Source organism: Calliphora vicina, chromosome 1 (assembly GCF_958450345.1).
Source record: "Calliphora vicina chromosome 1, idCalVici1.1, whole genome shotgun sequence".
In the NCBI taxonomy this organism is placed as follows: domain Eukaryota; kingdom Metazoa; phylum Arthropoda; class Insecta; order Diptera; family Calliphoridae; genus Calliphora; species Calliphora vicina.
In genome coordinates, this window is record NC_088780.1 from 142,020,153 (window position 1) to 142,046,665 (window position 26,513).

Genomic DNA, 26,513 nt, shown 5'->3' on the forward strand with positions numbered 1-26,513 from the left:
GTAGTCTCTTTAAACTTTTATTTTGTGAGTAATTCGTACAAACTGCGAAAAAAAATTTAATTTTTCTTAATTATACTGACATTTTATGTAACTTATCGTGAATGAAATTGTCCCTTCATTGTCTCTAAGTAACCCAAAGTGTATGTAGTCACTTTAAACGTTTATTTTTAATGCACTTTAGAAAGTATTTATATTTCCCACCAGATGTAATCTATTAAGGAGGGGAGTTGTCGGAGGGTGGTTTGTTAATAAGCAATCGGTTATTGGACTTCCTATGTAAAAATAACGAGTTATGTAGCTAATCAATTAACCAATTAGGTATATGACTTTATGTAACCGGTATATTAATCTAAAGCGTTGACTACTTTGGACCAGCTATCAGGCAGTCTCATTGTAATCCAAAAGGATCAATTGATCCCCTGCTTAGGAAATGTTAAAATAACTAGTCACGTTGCTAGTTGTCACCCTAAATGATAGGCAAAATATCTAGTCTTTAAGAACTGTTGGGTATAGAAGCAAAGTGTGCTATCTCCATTTTTTCGTGTACTTATCTAATATGCCATCTAGTTATATTTGATGAATACTTGTGGTTAGTCACCCAAATCCGCTTTTAAACAATATAAATTGTCAAAACATACCGATTAAAGCAAATACAGCAATGCCCATTGGAGCTAGTAGCTTTTACTTTGCTCTCATTATGAGATGATCTCTTCTATCATAATTTTTGCTTGCAAATGTGAACTTTTTGCTAATTATCTACTATTAAGTGTTCTGAAAAAAGTTTTGCTTTCAATACCAAAAATTATATGATTAATATTTGTTTTAATATATTACGTTCATGTTAGAATTAAAGGTTTTTATTTTAAATTAAAATTGTGTTTGTATTATTAATTTTAGAACTCATCAAACTATCCCAATTGTAGGAATGTCTATTTGGTTAAAGAAAACACAGTAATCTCCAAATTTCTTATCGTATTTGCGCGAAAACCTCTATTTGAATTTGATTTAAACATGATTCATATCTTCATTTAAATACAATATAATAAATAAATATGAAAGTATTTAGAGACACAGGTTTTTGTTATTTCTTAAAGAAACTAAAAAAGTGGTGATTGCAGCCTTTGCTTCTATACCCCTCAAATAATTGTTTATATATTGTCACATTATATCATACAGATGTATTTATAAACTTAAGAAGATGGGAAGTATTTGAATGTCCTTAGGAAATCAAAATACATTATTTGTGCCCTCAATTCATAGAACAATTATTAAAAATAATAATTGTGTCATTTAAAAATATTAAATATTTCAACGTTTTTTTGATGAGACCTGTATTTTTTGCTTTTTACCAACTTATTTCCATAATTTAATAGTATTGTCTGCCTACCTACAGGTGGTAGAATCCTCTGAACAGCTTTATTAATAATTCAACAAGTATTTACCCTATAAATACAAAATATTCTTTAACAACAAATTTTCCAATGAGCAACCACAAAAATTTTGGGGTTTTCACATAAACCATACATGCAACACAAATTAATTGTTTTCATTTCAATAATGTGCTTTTGTGAACATGCCTTCTTTTATATATTAAACGAAAATCGTGTTAAATTGTCTCAGAACAAAAATTTAAAGACAAAACTTTTTATTTTGAAAAAGCTAATGAACTTGTCTCAAGGAAATAAATAACAAACACCGAAAGCAGCAAACATATAAAACAGGGACCGTAACAATTATGACATTTATAATAAAAATCACAACATAATTGTTATTTTCTGAGTTTTATTTTTTTTGTCAGAAATAATTGTTATTTTCTGATTTTTATTTTTTTTGTCAGAAATAATTGTTATTTTTGATTTTTATTTTTTTTTGTCAGGAATATTTGTCAGACTTTGAGTTTTATATTTTTTGTCAGGAATATTTGTCAGACTTTGATTTTTATTTTTTTTGTCAGAAATAATTGTTATTTTTTGATTTTTATTTTTTTTGTCAGATATATTTGTCAGACTTTGATTTTTATTTTTATACCCTTCACCACGAGTGGCAAGGGTATATATAAGTTTGTCATTCCGTTTATAATTTCTACATTTTTCATTTGCGACCCCACAAAGTATATATATTCTGGATCGTTATAGATAGCGAAGTCGATATCGCCATGTCCGTCTATTGAAATCAACTTTCCGTAGCCCCCAAATAACTTACAAACATGATTGATACGTCAATATATCGGGAATTCTTCCGGCTCGGTTGCCATTTAAAAACGAGAAAATCGGCCCACAAATGGCTGAGATAACGGGACAACCTCGATTTTTGGCCTATTTTTGATCTATATCTGGATAACTAAGTCATTAATATAGGCATTTTTTTTACCAAAAAATTTTTTTGTTAAAAAAAATTTATGACAAAAAAATTTTTTTGGAAACAAAACTATTTTTTTGGTAAAAAAAAATTTATGACAAAAAAAATTTGTTGTTAAAAAAAAAAAATTTATGACAAAAAAAATTTGTTGGTAAAAAAAAAATTTATGAACAAAAAAATTTTTTGTTAAAAAAAAAATTCGGGTTAAAAAATATTTTTCCCGATTTTGACCCATTGTAGGTCAAAGCCTTATATACATACATCGTTGCAATGGACTTTGAAATATCTATCATTAGATATCCATAATGCCTATATTAATGACTTAGTTATCCAGATATAGATCAAAAATAGGCCAAAAATCGAGGTTGTCCCGTTATCTCAGCCATTTGTGGGCCGATTTTAAATGACAACCGAGCCGGAAGAATTCCCGATATATTGATGTATCAATCATGTTTGTAAGTTATTTGGGGGCTACGGAAAGTTGATTTCAACATACAGCCGAATAGACGGACAGACGGACATGGCGATATCGACTTCGCTATCTATAACGATCCAGAATATATATACTTTGTGGGGTCGCAAATGAAAAATGTAGAAATTACAAACGGAATGACAAACTTATACCCATGCCACTCACAGTGAAGGGTATAAAAATAAAAATCAAAGTCTGACAAATATATCTGACAAAAAAAAAATAAAAATCAAAAAATAACAATTATTTCTGACAAAAAAAATAAAAATCAAAGTCTGACAAATATTCCTGACAAAAAAAATAAAACTCAAAGTTTGACAAATATTCCTGACAAAAAAAATAAAACTCAAAGTCCGACAAATATTCCTGACAAAAAAAAATAAAAATCAAAAATAACAATTATTTCTGACAAAAAAAATAAAAATCAAGAATATAAAAAGCATGTTATTTTATGAAATTATAGTTGAAAACAATCAAAATGGTATGCTTGTCTTGACTCTCCGATATTATCCTGTGATGGCTTTTTTCCTTAGAAATTTCAAGAATAATTATTATTTTCGGTCCCTGATATAAAATCCATAAAACTTGTACAAATATAAATCTATATACGAGGTCAAGCTGAAAATTTATTTTGGTAAATTTAATAATAGTGCATTTATATACAAAATCCGTGTTAATTTAAAAAAAAAAAACCTTCAAAATTATATTTTTGCAGACAAATTTAGAATTAGAAAAATTGCATTGTTGTTGTATTTTAAGACAGGTTTGACAACAAAAACAACATAGTAAGACAGCTCTTACCATCCTTCACTAAAGTATACTTTAATATAAAAAAGTGTTGGTGCAAAAAATCTGGTTAAAAAATATATATCCCGATTTCGAACCATTGTCGGTCCGAATTTCTATTCATTTCATTTGATTCCAATATTGTGTATGTATATGATTTAGTAATAGAGATATATGTCAAAAAATCAAGGTACTCGGTTTTAAATATCAACATAAACAGGACTACAGCCGATATATTTATGTATCACTCATGATTGAAAGTTATTTGGGAGCTTCGGATTCAGCAGTTAGGCGGACATTGCTTTATCTATAACGTCCCATCTTTTTGTAATAAAACACAAGTGAATATCATCTATGTTTGTAAGTTATTTCGGGGCTTCGAATTCAGCAGTCAGGCGGACATTGCTTTATACCGGCTCTACTATCTATAACGACCCATCTTTTTGTAATAAAGGTTTGCACTGCCAAAGTTTGCCTATTGCAATAACAAACACAAGTGAATTTGACAACTTTAACATCTAAACTTGTGAAGCTGGACACCACCTTATAAAAATTGAATGGATTGTACTTATCAAAACAAGCTTATCTAATCTTCAAGAACTTTCTCTTGAAAAACCCAAGAGACTTTTAAGTTTTCTCTCGTACTCTCGAGCAAGAACCAAATGTTTATATCTGTCATATTGTATATACACATGTGCTCATACATACTATATTGTTTCTAAAGAAGAGAAGGTGAAAGGTGGGCACTGGTGCTGGTATATATTTTTAATTGGGAGGAGGCACTTCAAATTGTTTGAATGGTTGTGTGTTCCAATGAGAAGTTTCTTATGCGTAGGTGAGAATAGGATTATGTTAAGTGCGTGTTGTTCTTAATTAATTGAGGATAATTTAAGTTTTATTTTTATAACTCACAGTTGCATAGTTTTATGTAAACAGTATGCTAAGTCTTTATTCGTACACTATTTGATTATTTTTGCTGTTTTTTTAATCCTAAATATGGTCAATTTGAAAAAGCTTATATGGTATAATAAAATTTGTAATAATTCTGGACATTATGCATTTGAAGGTGCTGTGGTAATTTATTTTAGTGGTAGAATACTTTTAAATTGCAAATTTTTTTAAGGATGTTTGAAAACTGTTTTGGCATACTGTCCGTTTTTACACATGTGTGCTTGCACAGCTCAATTATAAACAAAACTGCACAGTGGTTTTAGGTAATTTCAAACATGTTCGCAAATGTAAAAGAAAATACAAAGAAAAATTAATATAAGTCGGAAACAGGTAGTTTGAAATTGAGTCTTAAGTAAGACAAGGCCCAGCAAGATGTCTTGCAAACATTTCCGCCTTTTGTCACCAGCTGTTGTATAAGTTATTTTTGTTGTTGAAAAACTAAAAATTATACACAGTACATCCCATTTACGTGAAACGAATTTAATTTGATTCAGCTGAATTTGCTACAAATAGTAAGAATGTAACAAAACTTCAAATGGAATCGGAATTAAATAACAAATTACTTTGTGCAACAACGAAAAATTCTCAATGTCATATGGCAGGTGCAGATACAGGGGAGTGAAGAAAGGAAATCCCTCCAAATCTAAAAATAAAAATATGTTCCAAAAATTTAGTTTTTGCATAAAAGGGGACGTATATTATTAACTATTAGCGTATTTAAATTACATATAGGGCCATCCTATGTGAAAAATCTGTTCCGTACGCTATGTCACGAACGATATTAAAGAGTTAAATAAAACTTAAACCGTTCAATATAAAAATTCTAAAAATACGTAAATTTATTCATAAGTTGTACAAATTCATTAAACATTGAAAAATTGGCATATTACTCGGTATTTATATATATTTATCCACTTTTTCCGGAAATCTTCCCATTAATTATTGCTTCCGTTACCTTTTTTGGACGAGGTAGTCCACTTAAAATCGGACATCTCCTGGGATACCTTTGTTGTGTTATTTAATTCTTTTTTTTACAAGATCCCAATCCCTTCCACAGGCCGATGTTCTGGACAGTTGGATGGATTTGCAATGGTACAAAATTCACATTGTTGTTTGAATAACACTCAAGGGCCTTTTTGACATAGTGACATGATGTCAAATCGGGCCAGAAATATGAAGGCACTCTGTGGTGTTTTAAGAAAGGTAAAAGCCGCTTTGTGTTTATCATGCCTGATGTCATAAATTATTGGCTTGTTTTGCCACAATTGCGAATGAATTGCCATACAAGAAACTTCTTGGGGAATTTTGTTTGTTTTTTTGTCCGGTATTGTTCTTGAACATTAGCTCGTACATCAGCTTCATAAAATTCTTGACCCGGAAGTTGTGAAAAGTCTGCCAGCACATAAGTTTCATCATCCATCATAAAACAGATGTATTTTTTTATAAAATTTTACCTCAATTTTCTTTTGCTTCTAAGTTCTTTACCGTATTGCGATCTGGAACTTTCTTAACATTATTCGACTTCAACCCAGCTTTAGCTTTGGCTCTGTGCACAAAAGAATTAGAACATTTAACCTTACGAGCTACTTTTCTGATAAAAATATTCGGTGCTCTTCGAAAAGTTTTCTTTTATACTGTTTAATAGATTTTAAAACAGTGTGACCATGAACCTTCAGATATTTTTCTATTTTTTTAAAAGTCCATATTGATTTTTTTTTTAAAGTTTGAATTATTTTTTTCAATAAGTCTTTAAATTTTATTTATTATAAAAACATCCAAAGATTATTTCGCTCGATATTTTGGACTAGAATGTATTTTTGATTGTATGTACTTATTTTATTTTTAATATAGTACCCTCTAAATGAAATAAAGACAAATTATTTTTCAGTTACGCTACAAATGTCACGTACGATAACATGGAAATGCCCATATGTAAACAGAAATCAACTCAGAAGCATTTCTGCTCTAACAGTGTTAAATTTCATTAAGATAGTTCACGACGAGCTACCGAATTATTTTCAAAATAAAAATGTTTCTAAACCATTGCACTCTCAGTTTTAAAAATATGTACCCCCAAAATGTGTTATGTTTTTTTCTGACTTCGCGCACTTAATGAAACTTTACGCTTTTTAAAATGATATGACAATAAATTATAAATTTAAATAAGTATTTAAAAAGCTAACATCGATTACAAAATTGTGGTACATATTTTCTCTATGGGGGGAAGTTAAAATATTTCATAGTATTTAAATTCTAATACTTTTAGAACTCATTATAGATTATCTTAACCATGCCCACTTTGTAAAATTTCCAAAGTGGGCTTATTTAAAATCTTCAATTTATATTTTTTACCATTAACTGGTTCTAAATACAATTTGAATAATTTGAGGCATGTTTTTCAAATATAAAATTAAAAAATCTACTAGCAGCACAGTATTATTAGAAAACAAGTTGCCAAACGTAGTCAGCATAGGAATTCATAGAGCCATTGAGACCACTGTTAATGCTTCTAACATATAAATTACACTAAAAACATAGAAAAGAAAGAAAAAAACAGGTGTAATTAAGAATCCATTAAATAAAGTGTCACTTAAGTTATAATCATTTGGAATACATTCAATGAGCACACAAACAATTTCCATTTAAAAATGTGTATTAATGTATACTAATGCTTGTATGTTCTAATATCTATATTATTTTATTATTTTCAGACCATTTCCCTGCAACAGCGTAATTTTAAGCAAAAAATATTTGCCCTGTTAAAACGCTTCAAAGCCTCAGAGGAATTGGAAGGTGAAGTTAATCGCGGTACAGCCGCACTACGTGGCGAACGTGATTTGGATGCATTATTTCAAGAGCTTGAATCGTTGTCGTGTTGTGAGGGTGATGATTCCGGTCCCGACATTGACAGTCTGTCAATTGGTTCAACACCTAAACCCTCCCTAAGGCCGTTTTTTACAAATTCTCGCATAATGTTACATGACATTGGTGCCGGTGGTGGTAAGTTTGACATTTGATTTGCTTGCAACATTGTGTTTTTGTTATTTTTTTTTTACTTCACACTCTCTACTCGCTCTCCCTCTCTGTTTTGTTTACACATTATCAAATACATTATTAAACATTTTGCTCATGTACAATATGTATTTGAAAAAGTAAGAAAAGTTACAAAAAATATAAAATACTTTAAGAAGTTTGTGGACGTTTTTTTCTTTATTTTTTTGTATTTACTTTTGATTTTTCATTAATTACAAATTGTTGGGTTTAAAAAAAACAGTTTGATATAACGACTAAAAATAATTATAAATTGTTTGTTTTTACTTCAGTGATTTATACAATTTATTGATAATCATATTTAGTATAACAGTTGTTTATTTTGCTATTTGTTATAAAAGTTATTTATAAAAAAAGACTATTATAACTCAGTTTATAAATACATAATAATTGTTATTTAATTTTCTATTACATTTCCACACTTATACCAGCGAAATATGGGTCAAATTTTTACAAAAAAATAAACGTATCATACAAAATACAATGCTACTTGTTATACAATTATATGTCAAATGTATTGTACCATGTATTAGGGTTATCCCAAAAAAAGTTTTAAATCTTCCCAACGAAAATATAGTTAAATTCATTTTAAGATAACATTTATCAAATTGTCATGATGAGCTGGATTAAAGGATTAAAAGGCGCCTTTTAAAGGTTTTTATCAATTTCTGCATATTTTTCTCAAAGGAAACGTATTAAATATTGATATTATATGGTATGGTATTTAAAGGCGCTTTCAATACCATATCTAAAATCAAAGACCTTTCACATGATAACATTTCATATGGTTCTTTTGCGAGAAATATGAAAAAGTCATAAAAACCTTAAAAATATACCTTTTTATCCTTTGATCCAGCTCATCAAATACTGAAGTCAGGACAATCAATTTGAGTAATGGGTTTCTTAAACAATCTAGACTTTTATTTTAGTTGGGAACATCGACACCTTATATTTTCTCCATACAAACGGGGCCACCCTATTATATACATATGTACATTTATATGAACGAGGGTTACCATCTCATAATAATCTTCCGGTTAGTGGTCATTGATAATAATATATGAGTTACAACGTAAAACATGACATATGGGCAATTCCACGAGAATCGCTACCACGACTGAAAATACATAAATCTTTGAAATTTTTTTTTCAAGATGATTTGAATAGAAGAAAATAATAAAATGTTACTATGTGAAAGTATTTAGATCATATTACAACATTTTAAATACAAAAATAATAGTTTAAACTGTTGTTTTACTGTAATGTTTTAGGCTAAAATTGTGGCGAAAACTAGGCTCCCAATTAGCTTGTAGTATGAAATGAACACTGACTCTGATTGTTTCTTTGCTATTGTCGAATTGTTTATTGAAACCGAATGTATATTTTCTAATAATTTTTTTAGTTTTTGTATACATATATTTACAGAATATATATTGTTTTATTATAAGAGAAAAATCTGTAACGTACGGTATGTCACGTACGATATTAAATTTTTGTTTTTAAAGATTTTTTTTAAGAAGAAATTAAAAGAAAGCATAACGCCTCTCACGATTCGAATATTTTCGCATATTTCTACATGTACCTCAAAATGAGTTCCGTTTTATGTCACGTACGATATACCCTTATTTCGCTCAATATTTTGGACAACAATATTTCGAAAGAACTTTTTATTATTTCAAAATATAGCACCACCAACATAAAGACCAAATTATTTTTCAGATACTCTTATTTTTGCAAAATCTATTCCACTCTATAGGCGTACAAATGTCACGTACGATGATACGGAATTGCCCATATGTGAAATGTTTCATTCTTATATTTATTTTTTTAAGATTGATTTATATTTAATATTATTTGTTTGGGCACTAACATGTTTTCAACAGACAGACCCACGGACGGACATAGCTAGATCGTCTTAGAATCTTATGAGGACATATACTATATACACTTTTTAGTTCTGCTACAAACGGAGTGACAAAATCAATATACCCTCCATCTATTTTGATGGTAAGTATAGAAAGGATATCTAAGCGAACTTAGACAACTTTACACATTTTGATAACATTTCCAAAGAATAAACATATATTTTTATTCACACAATATGACACATAACAACGTATCTCATTTCTCGTCTGATTTCAAAAACTCAGTGTTTTTATGGTAAAGCTGAGTTTTTGAAATTTTTTACACATATTTAAATCATTAAATTTAATTATTTTGTACTAAGAATTTTTGCAAGTTATTATCTTATAAATTCAATGCATTTTATTTGCAAGATTATACGATTTAGAACAATTTATATTCGAACATACTAATTACATATGTTTTAAACTTTTCCCACTATTATCTACTCTAGATAAAGTTAAAAACAAGATAATTTTTGGTTGTCCAAAATGTTATTAGTGAAATCAACATTAGAATGCATAGTATTGTTTAATACATAATTACTTGATAGCATTCCACGCTATATGTTTGAATACATTGTCCGTCCGTTCAGAGCATTAAATTGATCATTGTTCAGCATTTTGCGCAGGCTTTTAGGATACATAATCAAAGCTCCAATAAACATACATAGGTAAGGTTGAGTAGATCTGCAATTATTTGTTATTTTCCTATTGCCTTTATAGGTTTATCCATAAACCCAAAACTATAATCGACTAGGTTCAAAACCTAGATTTCTCTATATAATTTCTTAGTGATGTCCAATCAGAATTTCGAATTTCCAAGATATTACAATGTTGGCAGGTATTTTTTCAGTGCTTCATCCACTTCCTTTCCTTACAAGCTCTGCAGATCGTAATGTCGGATGAACCAATACGGGCCAGATGAGCCTTCAACTCTGTAAGTCCAGTTAACACATTAACCCCTCTTCTAAGTGTTGACCTATTTAGGCTCCGAATTTCGTGTGTTCTTTGTTTTTGATAGACCCTGTCTTAGTTATCACAATCACTATATAAGTTGATTTCTAAATGCAATTATGTTTTGATCCTATTTCTTATCCTATCCGGGATTATTATTGATTTAGATAAACTGATGAGGCAAATATTTTGTTTAAAACTCCCCTTAAAAATACGTTTGCTGGGGATGAGTCTTATTTTGCTCTTTAGAAAGCTAACTATAAATCTAATCGGCAAAGGAGAATCAGAGCCGGAAATCAAGTGAAAGTTGTGAAATTGGGTAAACTGATAATTTTTCCGATTTTTTAAAAAAATTAGTTGTCAATTAATATTTTTTTATTGGAATTATCATAAATTTTAAAAATTAAAATTTTTTTTTTTAAAAAATTAAAAAAAACATCGAATAAATTTTTATTTTTTTAAATTTTTTAAAAAGAATTTTAAATTTTGTTTAAATTGGTGAAGGGTATATAAGATTCGTTACAGCCGAATATAGGTCTCTTACTTGTTTTAATAGAAATTCCCAAGGTCTATTAATAAGGTCTGTGCAACTCTATAACAATATAAAAACAAAAAGTAAAACAGGCATTTTGTTTGTGTAAAACTATACTGAGCTTGTCAAAAACAGCGTATATTTCAAGGCGAATTCACAATAAGGTGGTGTCGATAGCACAGCTAATCACTTGTTTAGATGCTCAAGCTGTAAAATTCACTAAAGTGAATACCACAACGATCCCAAAGCAACAAAAACAAAAGGCAGACTTTGACAGCTCCAGCAAACATAAACTAAATTTTTGACAAGCACTGTATGAAAACACAAAGAAGCAAAAAACTATCAGCTGATTAGTTGCACAGACCTTTTTAATAGACATTGGAAATTCCTTTTATCTTCTAGAGAAAATGTTCTATCAAACATGGTATAAAATAAATTTATTTTTGAAAAAACTATTTGAAGAGGACCTATCACATTGTCATGAAATCTTCAGTAGAGACCATTTAAATACTATTTTACAGATTAATGCTGGTTTGTATAATACTGGTTCTAGTTTCTTTTGAACTGTTATAAGAAATTTAGGTGCATCATTAGGGTAATTGTAGGACTGAGAGCAAAATATTCGAAAAGACTCTGATTTATCATGACGTATTCATGACAAATAATTCCTTGATCAAATTTATAACCGGATACTAAAAAATCTCATCAAAATTTCAACTAGGTAACCTTCTTTTATATTGTTGTTTTTTAATTGTTTTCCATAATGAAAATCTGACGGCTCGATTTTGGTTTGTTTTTACTCGTTTATTTAAAAGTACATGTGCATTTCTTTAAAAGACTTTTAAAATAACCACAATAAGTGCAATATCAACTTTATTATCAACAGTACATTGCCATATGTATGGCGAATATAATACATTTTATTTTTTTTCACAGTAGACATCACTCAAAATAATAACTCAATGTTGATGATGGGAGTGAGTCAATGTGAAAAATGTCTGAAACACTCCGTCATGCAATTTGTAACATTTTAGTGCATTTTCTGAAGCATTTCATTTAGTTTGTAGTACTCGGTTGTCAATAATTGCTACATTATATGTTTTTTTTAAATACTTTTAAGCGTTTTCTCATGCGTTACATATTTTTATGCTCCATTCATAAAATTCTCACATTATGCTCCTACGAGTAAAATGCAACAGAGTACTTGTACTTACTGCTTGTATTAATATGTAGCATTTCAATTATTTTGTTTTTTTTTCAAACTACGACACACTTTATTTTAAATTGTCGACATTATTTTATGATTTAGTGTTTGGGTGAGGTGTGTATACATTATGGGAGTAGAATAATTTTCATACTTGCAGTTAATTGGAAAACAAAAATGAAATAATATTGAATTTGTTCATACACATGTATGTATATGGCGCCTCATTTAAAACTGATAAGAATAATTTATATTGAAGGGAGGGGGTTAGAAATGCATAAAATGTGCAGTGATTGTTTTGTTTAACCTCAAAAATTTGCAGTAATGTAAACATAACTTTACATTAATGTTAAGTTATTGAAATTAAATTTATAAGGAATCATAAATTCTGTATAATTACTAAATAATTCAAGGGAAAAACACGGTTTATTTAATGCTAATCATTTAATCTTAAATATTTCATAAAAATTTTATTATTCACTCACAAAACTTTATACATTAACTTACAAAGTATTCATTTCTAACAACTTAAATTTCTATTTAAAATACATTAAAGTAAATAATGTTAAGGGTATTATGCGTTTGGGCTGATGTTTGTAACGTCCTAAAATATTAGTCAAACACCCATCTTAAAGTATACCGATTGATACAGAATCACTTTCTAAGTCGATTGGCTAGCCATATAACCCTGTGCGTATAAATAAAGCACTACGACGAATCCTATTGAAACTGGCTGAAATCGGTCCATTATTTAACCTAGCCTCCATACAAATGTTCTCCCGAAATAGGACTTTTTTGTCAAGAATGTCTGATTTCTGTAGGTATCCACTGGGGTATTCATTCGAGTAATGATCGTTCGATTAATCGAAAAATTTCTTACGAATAATTATTCGAACAATTTAAAAATAGCCATTTTCGAATAACGAATAATTCAAACAATTTAATGTAGAATAATCGAATATAACAAATAAATGTACATATATATTTAAATTTATTAAATTGCTTAAAATTTGTCATAATTCCAAATTTATATAAGAAATAATGACTTACAAAATTTGTATTATTTCTGAAATTCGACAAATAACTAAATATAAAGTGAGTCTTTCGATCACTGTAGATAAGTGGTCCGATAGCTCCTTGTATAAATATATAAATATTATTGAAAGAAGTTACAATTCCAAAAACAAGTCTTTCAAAATGTTTAATTTAGGACTTGAATCAATAAAAATAAAAGGTACGGAATAAAATATTTGTTATGTAGTAAAAAAAGGCGGAATGATTTTAAAATTGATTTCGAAACAGAAATTTTAGCATCTAAACATGAACATATGCTGGCGAAATATTAGCAGGATCGCAATTAATAATCAAAATATTAACTTAGATTAAAGTGGTATTGAAAGTGATGGCGAATGTGATTTAGAAACGGTCGTCGAAAGTGATATTGAGGATGACATTTATAATGATTACGTTGACAATGATATCAAACTTTGGACATATTTGTGTAACTCCCTAAGACCACTTGATTAAGCAATTGATAGAGCTTGAATGTTTTTCGTTTTCGAATGTTTTTTAACATTATCAATACATGAATTGTTTACTTTAACGTTATTTTGTTTGTTTTTCTTTAACAATAAAATATTAAAAAACATCAAAACTTCTACATTCGAACAAGTTAAAATCTCTTATTCGAATTATTCGTGTTATTCGAACAAGAGAAAAATCGAATAATTTCTAAAATCTCTTTAACGCATAATTGTCTTAAAAATGTTGGTATCCACATATAATTTCAGGGAAATAAAAGTCATATAGAAGGAATGACTATTAGTCCATAGTTGGTCATAGCTCCCATATAAGGCCCAATTCCGAAAATCACTTTAACTAGCATAAATGTCATAAAAATGTTGGAAAACAAATAAAATTTAACAAAAATAAGTTTCATATAGAAATAATTACCTACATAGTTTCAAGTCGCACTTCCGAAAATCACTCACGAAATTTTTAAATTTTAATAATGTACGTTATTTTATGGTCGGACTTGACCGATTGTACTTTCTTACTTGTTTTGTTTCAAAACTCAACAAGTTCAGTTAGTTGCAGTTTTGAACATTTACTCTCGCAAACACACAATATTTACTTACAATCCTTTGCCATTGTCCTTGATATGGTCAAGGCTATAGACAATAATACTTTATTTACAAAACAATGTGGAAAAACAAAAATGTTCCAACAAAAAACACACAACACCGAGTACAAACAGCAATACATATTTAAGAGAGCCCGGTTTTATATTATAATACTGCAGGACAATTAATATAATGCGTAGTTGTTGGTTGAACTAATTTATAATGTCGCCTCTAAAATAATGAAAAAAATACATAAATTATTTGTTTTTAAAAAACAAAAATTTTTTTTGTATTTTACTAAAGCACATGTAACCTTTGAGGAATGACATTAAGCTATTTCATTTTTATAATTTAAAAATAAAAAAAAAATACACAAGTGTTTGCATTTGTATACAAATACTTATAAAAAATTTTGAGACAGAATTCAATTGCCAAAAAATGTGTGTAATAAAAGAGACTTGAGGCAGAGGTTTAAAATAATTAAATACAATTCATTTCGCCCGAATATTCAATACCGTTTGATGATCAAAAAATATGGTGGTATCATATCGAAATATTGGTCGTAGAACCAAAAAGTATATATATCCTGGGTCCTCATAAGATTCTAAGACGTTCTTGCTATATCCGTCCGTCTGTCTGTCTGTTGGAAACACGATAGGGTCCAAACGAAATAAGCTAGCTGGCTGAAATATATCACAAGTACTCTATGTTGATAATGTTTGTTTGGTATTGAAAATGGGCAATATCGGTTCATGATTTCACCTAGCCCCCATACAAATGTCCCAACGGAATAATATTTGAGCAGTCATAATAAATATGTTGATTATGCGACAATCCTGATAAAATTGTACACAAATGAATTCTAAGTACTCCATAATTATACTGTAAAGTATGGCGAAATCGGGCAACATTTGTCCCTAGTTCCCATACAAGGTCCCTCTCCGTGAAAAAATGTTCACGTGAAAAAATTTCCCATGTTGTGAAATTTTTAGATGAAATTTTGTAAACAATAAGCAGCTGTTACAAACAAAATCAACTATTATGAATAAAAAGTTCATGGGAATATCACGATAGCAATTTTCCCTTCGAGGAAAATTGATATTTCATGGGAACAAAATTTCACATGTTATTGCCGATAGGTGTGATTAACATAAATTTCGACATAAGACAGAAATTAATCTCTCTATCAAATTCTGTACAGTTCGGACTATAACTGATTCAAGTTCCCATAGAAGGCCAAAACTACATATTGATGGTGGGTATACAAGATGCGGCACAGTCAAATATATCACTCTAATTTGTTCTTTATAATTTGTCTTCCTCACAGTCACGGTACTATTTCTGCACAAACAAAACAGATTCGTTGTGATTTCTTCCCCATCCACTATAAAAAATGTTAGTACTTTTTTAACCAAAATTCAAAATTTAATTGGTCATAGCTCCCACTTTTGAAAATCACTCACGAAAACAAAATTATTAAAATTGTAATAAAATAATGATTGCTCATATACTCAATGTAAGGGGTATTATATGGTCGAGCTTGTCCGACTATAATTTCTTACTTGTTTTTTTTTTTATTTTGGAAGACTTTGTTTTTTAATGAGATCACTTATAGGAAGTTTCTGTAAGCACTTCTAACACACAAATCCCAACATTATATTGTTATTAAACCAATAAAATTTGAAGAGTTATTTCCAATTCAGAAGTATGTTAATTGTCACTCAATTGAAAAGTGTTTTTATTGTTAAGTTTTTTTAAAAGTTATTCTCAATTCAGAAGTATGTTAATTGTCACTCAATTGATAAGTATTTTAAGAACACTTAAATTTTTTTTGATACAGATATGATAGTAAATATTTTTTAAACAAATTGATAATATGAAAATCATTAAAAAGTTTAGAAACCCCTTTAATGACGATTCAGCAAAATATGATCCATCATAATTAGTACATAATAGTTTGCATTCAATTGGTTTTTAAGGCTCCCTCCCTTTGAATTATAGGTACATTTTATGAAATTTGTTGAATTAAATTTATTATTATTTGCTGCTGATATTTAATAAAGCTTTTCTTGTTATTTGTATTTAAACATTTGTTAATATTGTATTTATCTGCAGCAACATATGTTGTGTGCGCAATTAATATTTATTTAATCTTGTTTTTAAACATAACAATAAAATAAAAATACCCTTAAAATTAAACATGCTAATAATTAATACGCATTTTGCTTTTTTTTAAATATACTTTTAACTAACAAAAAAAAATTATCATTCATTTATTTCATTATAAACAAAAATATAATAGATATAAATATATTTAAAATGCATATTTAAAATTAAAGTCCTCATAAGTCAAACAAAGAATTTTTGATAAAAAAAATTTCAAATTTATTTTTATATTAAATTTCAAAAAAAGAAACGAAAAATGACCTCGATTATTTATGTTCTTGAGATAGCGGAAATATGATTAAAAATAAAAAGATTGTTTTTTGAACTTTGAACACAATGAAAAGGTTCGGTTCCTAAACTGCCACATTCAAAACAAATTTTAATTTCTTTGTAATATTTTAGATAGATTTTCAAATATTTGTAATAAACTTATATGATGAGACTTACACTCAATATCAAATATGTATTTATTTTTCTTTCATTATTTATATTAGTATAATTTTTTTTAATTTCCTTTTCTTTCCCCTTTATTCTATACCTGTTTGTTTATTTTTGTTTTTTTTTTAAATATTTTATTTAATTGTAATTGCATGGCTTGAATTCGAAATTTCTTTTGCAGGCAACATTGAGCGCGGATCATCGGATAAAAGCGACCAATTGACCAATTCGTCGTTTCAAATTGAAAATAACAAACAAAAATGCATTCATTTAACAAACAATAACAATTCGGCTACAACACCAGGTCTGTGTAATTAATTAAAAACAATAAACAAAACCAAAAAAAAAAAACTTTAAATAAATTTCTCCTCTAAAATAATTCACTTACTAATCATCACCTAAATTGTTTAAACAAAAAAAAAATATTTAAAAATGACTAAAAAAAATTAAATTCATTATCACATTACTTTGAAATAATTTCTTTCTCTAACTTCTTCCTTTAACTCGAAATTTTATTTGCTTATTTTATATTCTCTATTGTCCTTGTTTATTTGGTTTTAGTTACTGTCTATCTCCCACTCACATTCGAAATTTTTTCTCATACTCTCCCTTCCAAAAATTGTTGTTCTCTCCTTGTGTTTGTGTGTTTATGTTAACCAATCACCCACAAATTAATGAATGTCTTCACAGTCTGTGTTAAAGAAAATGAAAACTACTTATAATCCTTTTATTATAATTGTAATTTATTTCTATTTTATTCTAAAGGTCGGTCCTGCACTCATCATGCAACTTAATAAAACCAATTCTATATTGTGTTCTTGCATATATGCAGTCATGTACATATAAATAGCACACTAGCATTCTGATTTTGAATTTAGATAAATCGAATTTCGTTTTCGTAATACCAATATATTTGGTCAATTCACAAGGTCTCTTATCAGTCATATTGTCATAATGTCCTAATATATCACGACTCGGCTGCTCGGCTTAACCGACTCTTAGGCATTCGGCGAAGGTCTCTGCTGGTTGGTTACGATAACACAATAAACATAGCGTACAGAGTAGTATTATTTTAGGACATTTTTTGCTTGAAAAACAACAGAAACCATTTGTGAAATATTAGGACATTATGACAATATGACATTATAAGAGACCTTGTGAATTGACCAATTGTATAATTTTCAGAGTCCTTTTGCTGCGTCGATAAATTCAGTAAATTTGTGCATCACTGATGCAGTCATCTGAAATTTTTTGCATCTGAAAACACCGGTTTCGGACTTAACGCCTTCATATAAACCGCACCAGTGATATTTTCGGGATTTAATAGAGTCTCATGAGATTTGTGCTCTCTCCAAAAATAACAATTCTTCTTGTTTACATACCAGTTAAGCCAGAAATGAGCCTCATCGCTGAAGAGATTTGATGATAAAAGTGCTCTATAAGTTTGGCAAACAGAGCGCGAATTTTGGAAATTAATTTCCACGATTCGTAAACGTTGTTCTGTTGTAAGTTTTTGCATGGTGATTAGCAAAAGTATACTGAAAAAAAGTTTAAATAAGAACACCATTTATAAATTGACTCATTTAAGGTAATAACGTCGCCCTCAGTCCTCTCCAAACTAGAGACAATTTTTAAGACTAATTTCAAATTTATCTAAAAAAATGACTAAAAGTTAATAACAGTAAATAACGGCAGAGCGGCCTCTCTTATGAAAAACTACATTTTTGGAACAAATTCTCGTTTAGGAATTTCGGTAGTTAAGTGCAGATGATGACATTTATTAAAATAACCTTATTATAGAGAAATATACATAGAGACGAGACAACTACAAAATACATTGACACAGACTTTTATGTTTTTGACAATTACGTCACATTAATTAATAAATACAACAATTTTATAAAACTAAATAAGGGCTATATTTTCTAAATCACATAGTTTTATATAGAAAAAATGTCAAAAATTTGTTTTTGTTTTCCATACAAATTCTATAGTTTTAGTTGGCGCTAGTATTTAGAAGGCCCTAAAACTTGTCAACTTACACAAATGTTTTTGAAGATCAGTCATTACATTGCGATTTATTTCATCATTAAAATCAACATACATGAATGATACATAATTATATCGGATATGCATATTTTGTAGTACCTACTTGGTAGTAATTTTAGTTAGTTTTGGATTAGACCAAATATTAGATTCGGTCTCACAAAAATTGGTTGCGGTCGAACTCGAGTTATTTGCAAGTGCAGACTTCTTAAATGCTAATCATATTATTTGCACTTTTCAATTCGAATAATATGAAACTTTCAATAAATATAAATATCTGTTTTCTATTTATTACAAAATATTTAATTCAAATTGCTTAATATACAAAAATACAAAATTATGAATACAAATGTATATAGCAAATTTATCCTTTGATCACCGTTTGCTATTTGTATGTCCATGGCTGTAAATTGAATGTGCTTGTTTTGTCATTATTAACTTTAAGTATATTTGTGTTATTTTTGTAGCTTTAATTAGAACTAAATTAAATATGCAATTTATTAAATTGCATATTTAATATTGTATTGCTCTAGCTTAATATCTGTATTATATTATTTTACTAATTATCGTATAGCTATGTATATTATATTTTGTTTTCCTATTCAAATTTATTATAATTATGTTTACCTATTTGTAATACATATTAATATTCTTGATAATTTGTAGTCAGATTCTATTATTTTTTTAATTTTGATAATAATTACATTACTTCATACTAGGAAACCAATATTATAGCAAACATTATGTTTTAATTAAGATAATATACCAGCAAAACGATTGCTGATTTTGGTGTAATATTAATTGTTACAATATCAGTTTTGACCATTAACAATATTGTAGAAAGTAAGCTAAATAAATGCTGTAACTCAATCCAAATCCAACATATTTTTTGCTGGGACATAATTGGATGCAGAACCTAGGCAATATATTTCTGAAAATTTACTCAAATTTAATTGTCATAAGATTTTTAAAATGCCAGCTGTTATAAACATTAAATATTTCATAATACATTACTTTCCATATAATTACATTTTCTTTAATACTTAATTTGTTCGCATTAGTTATTAATTATCGTATATATGTATATTTAATATTTCTATCTGCTGCTCACCAATAATTATACTAAATACATGAATACTCAAGCTCTTTACCGCATAGAAATATCCGAGTTCGATTAAGGACTGAAATATCATTGTCATATACAGATATAGTATTCCTAAAATATCTTGTACATGCACAACTCTATTATAAAAGAAACACAGAAATAACCACCACAAATAGTGTGCATTCGATTTGGATGACATTTTTCCATTTAAATTGTAATGAAATTTCTATCAATATCGCATAATTTTTTTTTTTTTTCTTGAATTCGTATACGAGCGAAAACTTGTTCGAACGTGCGAAATATATTTTATTTTTGGGATTCCCTTATTCGATATCGAATAAAATGTATAGAAATTTATATTGATGTGATTAGCATTTCAAAATTTACTTCGATTACGAATGCGCGAATTATCTCCCAGGTATCTTTGTGAAATCGAGCTTTTTATAAATGAAAAAAATTCAATTTCTTTTTTGCACAGTAGTATATCCTGTCAACCTGAATTTCTAAGGTTTCTGACTATATTTCACCAATGGCTCGAACAATATTCGCCTTAAAATCCTAGAACGTTTCTGGATTATTCGCATAACTTTGGTCTTTCAATTACAGTACCTAGGCGGTTCATAAACCAAATTTAGTTTCATTTATTTATTTTAATTATTTTTAAATGTATGCACTGGTATTTGGACCTCCCTGTATCGTATGAAAAGCATGAATAATTGCCTCTCTAAATGTGGATTACTTGAGTAAATATTGTATTGATGTACCTAAGGACCACTCCCTCGTCTATACTTAGCAATAGATGTAATGACAAATATAAATTATAGATAACTTGTAACTATTTTATTTAAAATAATTTATAGTAAGAAAAAAATCACACTTAATAAATTTAAATACTTATATTTATACCGTACAACCATGATGTGGTTTTACTAAATATTAATGCAATGATAAGCAATTTATATTTAACATTAAAATAAAGTGTCTGAATCTTTATTATGACCTGAAATATACTCTGACATTTACTTTTCAAAGATAATTTCTCTCAAACGTTGATTACGACTGGAGCAGTCGGAAGTTCAATTTTCGTCAAATCTTTTCAGTATTGCGAATTATTGGAATTACGCGAGTAATGTTGGCTTCCAAGTGTGGATTACAAGGGGCCAAATTACCGCATTCGATATTGAGTAAAACTGATAATAATTTTCTTATTTGAGATTATGGCATTCGATATTTTAGTATCTTTATTTATATATATTTATATTTAGTACATTTTATTATAATTTCGATATCGAAATCTTTTACGATACGATAGGTTATTCGATCACGAATGCGGTAATTCGGCCCGTGGCCTATCGAAGAAGACTTTTGACTTCATACAATCCCAATGAAATAAATCGAGACAGCCAGTTTACCGATCCGGAACACAAAATTAGCTGGAAGGTTCGGAATGTCGATTATGTCGATATGTTGCTCGAAATGCACGAAAAACATTGCTCACAGAACGCTAATAATATAGCTGAAACATTTGGAAACGCTGTAGCGGTGCGTGTGACTCATTCCATGATGAATTGTCAACCAATATTGAATACTAATACTATGACAGTAAAAAAACAAATTTTACCAAATCTCTAAATGAATCATCATGTAGTATATTTAAGAAGGGTTGCGGACAAAATTGGAATGAAATCTTCTACCTAATCTAATATGTCCACAATCTCGTTTCCAGTATCCTGGTCCCAACGCAGTCATAGCTCGAAGTATTCCATGAACCTGTCTAGGGCTGGACAGTACTGTACCAGTTTGGATTTGACCCTGCTGGTGATCAACATAGAGAGTCACCTTATTACCCCGGATGACATTTCCTACCACGATATTTATAGCTTTGAAGATCGCCAGTATTTCTGACTGAAAGTCACTGAATTTATCCGGTAATCTGAACAACTTTCTAATGTCCGTCTCCCTAGACTTAAAACTGTCGTTGTATTGATAATTTCATATAGTATATGTAATGACTTAAAGCTCAATTGCCTAAGGTTTCCCAACTCAGGAACAAGTAATAACAATTTCATACAAAAATAATTAAAAAAGAAGAAATGTTATTTTGGCACAAACATCATCTCATCAGTATTTATTAAGTTGCCTGGCTCAGACAGCCTGTGTTCAAAACTGACTTCGCTCAACAACAATTAATTTTCATAACCATAATACAACCTATTCAAAAATGTCTATCTGTAGATTGTCTTATTGAATGTGTATTTGTATGAAGAGTAGGTTCAGGACAAATTTAAATTATTTAAACTATGCTGAATATTTAAGTGATTTTCCCAACTAAAATACAATTTTAATTCATGTTAAAATAACGTTTGTCAAAGTGTTTATCCTGGGTTCAGATAGAATGGTCCTTTTTTAAAGAATTTTATAATTTTTTTTTCATATTTCTCTCAAGGGAAAAACCATATGAAATATTGTGAAAGCTCACAGAATACTGACGTCAGGTGTACAAGTTTGAGTAATGGTCTTCTCAAGTAAAGTAAACTTTCATTTTAGTTGAGAACATTTATTTTGAAATAAATGCTTTCAACAAATTCAAAGCTATTTCAGATAATTTTGTATCGGTTTTTAAAACAATTTAACTTTCTATAAATATAATATGTTCATAAAAAAATCCTAGATTCTTATCATTATATAGGGTATATAACTTTCGAATCTGCTGTTTATAATACATACGCTGTCTATTTTTATTTATCAAAAGTAGGTATATAAAATAGTTACTGTTGCTCTTATGTTAAGTGAAACAAAATCTGCTGCACTACATACTTGACATTGTCACTAGTTGTTTTTTTTTTTTGTTTTTGCTAAAAACAGACACAAGCACGTTTCACCTTAAACACATTTTCGCCTTCCCTGTAGACAAATTTGTCTATGACCACTTGATATGAGATCTTGTAAAATAAACTTGTTCAATATGTTTCTTTTTTAGTTTTAAAATTACCCAAAAAAAAAATATTTAAAATAACTCTATCTTTTTTTCTTTTCGTTTTCTCCATCTTCTAGATCGTATTTGTGATAATCGTAATGATAGTTCCGGTAATGAGGGCAATGCCGCCTATACAGATGGTCAAACCTCTGATCCCCAGAACAGTCCACCACGTGGTGATCAGAACTATATGCGTCTGCAGCATCAACTGACACCTGTTAGTACCAGTAACAATTTACAGGCAGCCACCGGTCAAAATGCCAACAATACATCGGCTGTCAGCAATACAAACGCCACTACCCCAGCGTCGAATGAAAAGAGATCTCGTTTATTTAGAACATCGAGTAGTACACCAGGTGGTGGGGGTAAAAAGAAACAGTCACTTAGTTTAAGTGCCGAACCACGCTCAGTATTAGAGACATGTCTGTCACCCACCAATGTGGAACCACGTAAAATGCTGCTGGATCAGTTAAGTCGCATATTTGCCAGTGAGGATTCAGTTATACCCGATGTGGTAACAATAATAAGTCCACCGGAAGCTTTAAGCGGTAGTAGTTTAGTATCAAAATTAACAGCTCTGTTTGCGAATTCATTCAAGCCGGCCTTTGTGCCCCAAAACACCGCGGAAGTTAAGGCTGTTCTACAGGCACTAATGGGAAAGATACAAAAGTAGTAAGTACTTAGTATTCAATATATAATTAATGCGATACTGATTAATTGATATTCTTTTAGTTGTAACTCGAATGCCAAACCACCCACCACAGTGAAAATCCTACTTATAGGCGGCGATTGGTTGCAAGGTGCTGCTTTAAGACATTATGTTGAGCTGTTGGGTGTACGACCACCCGATTGGCTAAATCATTTACGTTTCTATATTATACCCATTGGTAGTAGTGCTATTGCACGTTATCTAAGTCAAATGGATCAGGCCTATGCCGCCATGTTTGGTTCGGAAAATTGGTATCAACTGTGCGAGAGGGCAGCCCAAACAGCGGCTGCGGTTAGTGCTGTGACGACGGTGAATGCAACAGCGTTATCATCTTCCCTGGCTGATTCGGCTACAGCCAATAAATCTGATATTGTAGAATTAGTTAATCGTATACAACGATATTTGCATGCGGCTGGACCCTGCACTCAAGTACCCATAGCAGAAGCCATGGTTAACTACAAAGAAGAGGATTCATGTCAAATATTTGTGCCATTTGTTAGTGTAAGTTAACCCATCTCTTTGATATCTTAAAATTAATAATATTAATTTGAATTTGTTCTTTTAAACACAGGATGTTCGTATTGGTTATTTGGAGGGTCCCCAGGCATCAATAGATCTTGATGAAAGCAGTGCTCAAAATTCGGCCCTAACTACTTCCCAGCAATCGTCAAATACCAGCGTAGCCATACCCATTGGCAATTCGAATTCTCAAAATCCATTGAATGCTATTTCCCAAAATTTATCATCCAGTTTACAGGGAGTTTCAAACAGTGCCAGTGGCACTATGCTATCCGGTTCACCGCCTCAAAGTGGGCGAATATCACCACCCCTACAAACACCACCCTCGTCGGCGTCCTCTCAACGTGATGTTGGTTTTGGTGCTACACCCCAGCAAATGGGCAGTGAGTCTGTGGAATTACAGGTGGATTATTGGCCGATTATACGACCGGGAGAGCACACCTCCTCAAAGGATAAGAGTAATACTCGCAGTGGTGATCAAGGTGGTAAAAATAGTATTAAGAGTACGTTTAGAAGTCTGCAAGTCTGGCGTTTGCCTCAAAATGCTCAATTGGGTGAAATGTCAAATGGTCTAACCGTTTCATTTGCTACCAAAGAAAAGAAACAAAAGCAAAGTAAGTCATAATTAGAAAGAAAATTATTTAAGTTTTAATTGAAATTAATTTTTTGTTTTATTTTAGTAATGCGTTTGGGTAAGAAAAAGGAAAAAGATCGTGATCTCGAAAAGGAGCAATGTGTTGAGGGTGTAGCACGTTTAATATGTTCACCCAAGCAATCACATCCAATACCATTAAGAGGTACATATTTTTTTTAATGATAATAATAAAGTTTACAAAAAATAATTTCATTTTATTTCTTTCACAGTTTATATTGATGGTACTGAATGGACTGGTGTTAAATTCTTCCAATTATCATCGCAATGGCAAACTCATGTTAAAAATTTTCCAATTGCTCTAATTGGTTGTACTCCAATGTCATGTTCTGAATTATCCTAGTCATTTTGTTAAGTAAATATCCTAGATATAAATACATACTACATACATACAAAAATACATAATAATTATAAAATATTCACACATGCATTAATAATAAATAAATTTAACCGTGATTTATGTATATGTAAAAAATTAATAATGTTAAAGTTACGGTTAAAAATCTACTACTCCTTACTGAAAGAAGGAATAAACTTTTTATTTTATGATTTATTTTTTAGGAATTTTATTTTCTTATTTAATAATTATTATTTTTTTTTAAATTTATATATATAAAAAATATATTAGTAAATAACTGTATAAAAATTTATTCATAATACATAATTATTAATTATATATATAACATAAATATTATTATATACATATGAAACACTACAAGCCTGATTTGAATTGAGTAAAATTAAAAAGAAAAAAAAAATAAACCGAATAAAATTGAAGGCATAGATTCATTTATAAAAAAAATAAAACATGAATAACATGAAATAATAAAAAAAGAATAAATAAATTAAACGAATTTGTTGTATGTACATCATGTTAGTGTTCACAGTTAAATAATTAAAAAAAAAAATGTTCTTCTGATTGAAAAATAAATTGTAAATTTATTTTTTAATTGAACGCCAGTCTAACCAGCAAAAAAATTGTGTTTTATAGATGTAAGAACTGAATGAAAATAAATCTAAACACTTAAACAACTACAAATTTTCTTTAGTTTTTTTTTATAATTTAATTAAATACATATTTATTTAAGTTTCAAAGATTTGTGCATTTTTTCTACCTTTACAGTTTTTACTCAATTTAAAATGTTTATTGAAAAGTTATTAAAATTCATTAAATAGTTTGTAATATTATTGGTTATTAAAGAATTTTTCATATTTGTCTGGAATTTCATAGGGTTAAAGTTTCTACTACACCAATTAAACTTGAAATCTTTGGATATTATTACCGTGTTTTTAAAATGTGCAATATGAATGAATTGGCCATCGACTATACTTAGGTACGTTATGCCTTCTTTAGAAATGACAAGCTATGATGTAAATTTCGATGCCACAAATGTTTTTTTTGCTGTAACTGCAAATGGTTATCCTCATAATCTGCTTAGGATAAAGAAATGCAAATAATTGTCATCCTGTATTGTTCTGCCGTGATTCAACACTCAAACCAGTAGTTAAGCAAGTAGTCAATGTATCCCTTATATACAGTAATTGTCATTAATGTCTGACCACTCC

General features: G+C 29.3%; 1 protein-coding gene across 3 annotated transcripts in view; it reads left to right on the forward strand.

The window, feature by feature from the left end:
- Positions 1 to 25,986, forward strand: part of KrT95D (phosphofurin acidic cluster sorting protein KrT95D) — a 168,716-nt gene extending 142,730 nt beyond the window's left edge. For 2 of the 3 annotated variants that reach the window (XM_065516007.1, XM_065516005.1), the window contains exons 5-11: positions 7,279 to 7,567; positions 17,121 to 17,243; positions 23,145 to 23,739; positions 23,800 to 24,277; positions 24,348 to 24,909; positions 24,976 to 25,092; positions 25,160 to 25,986. In XM_065516007.1, coding sequence (XP_065372079.1) covers positions 7,279 to 7,567; positions 17,121 to 17,243; positions 23,145 to 23,739; positions 23,800 to 24,277; positions 24,348 to 24,909; positions 24,976 to 25,092; positions 25,160 to 25,290 — 2,295 coding nt within the window. In that variant the 3' untranslated portion in view covers positions 25,291 to 25,986. The remainder of the gene's footprint in view (positions 1 to 7,278; positions 7,568 to 17,120; positions 17,244 to 23,144; positions 23,740 to 23,799; positions 24,278 to 24,347; positions 24,910 to 24,975; positions 25,093 to 25,159) is intronic. The other variant, XM_065516006.1, reaches the window with a different exon arrangement.
- Positions 25,987 to 26,513: the final 527 nt, after the last annotated feature.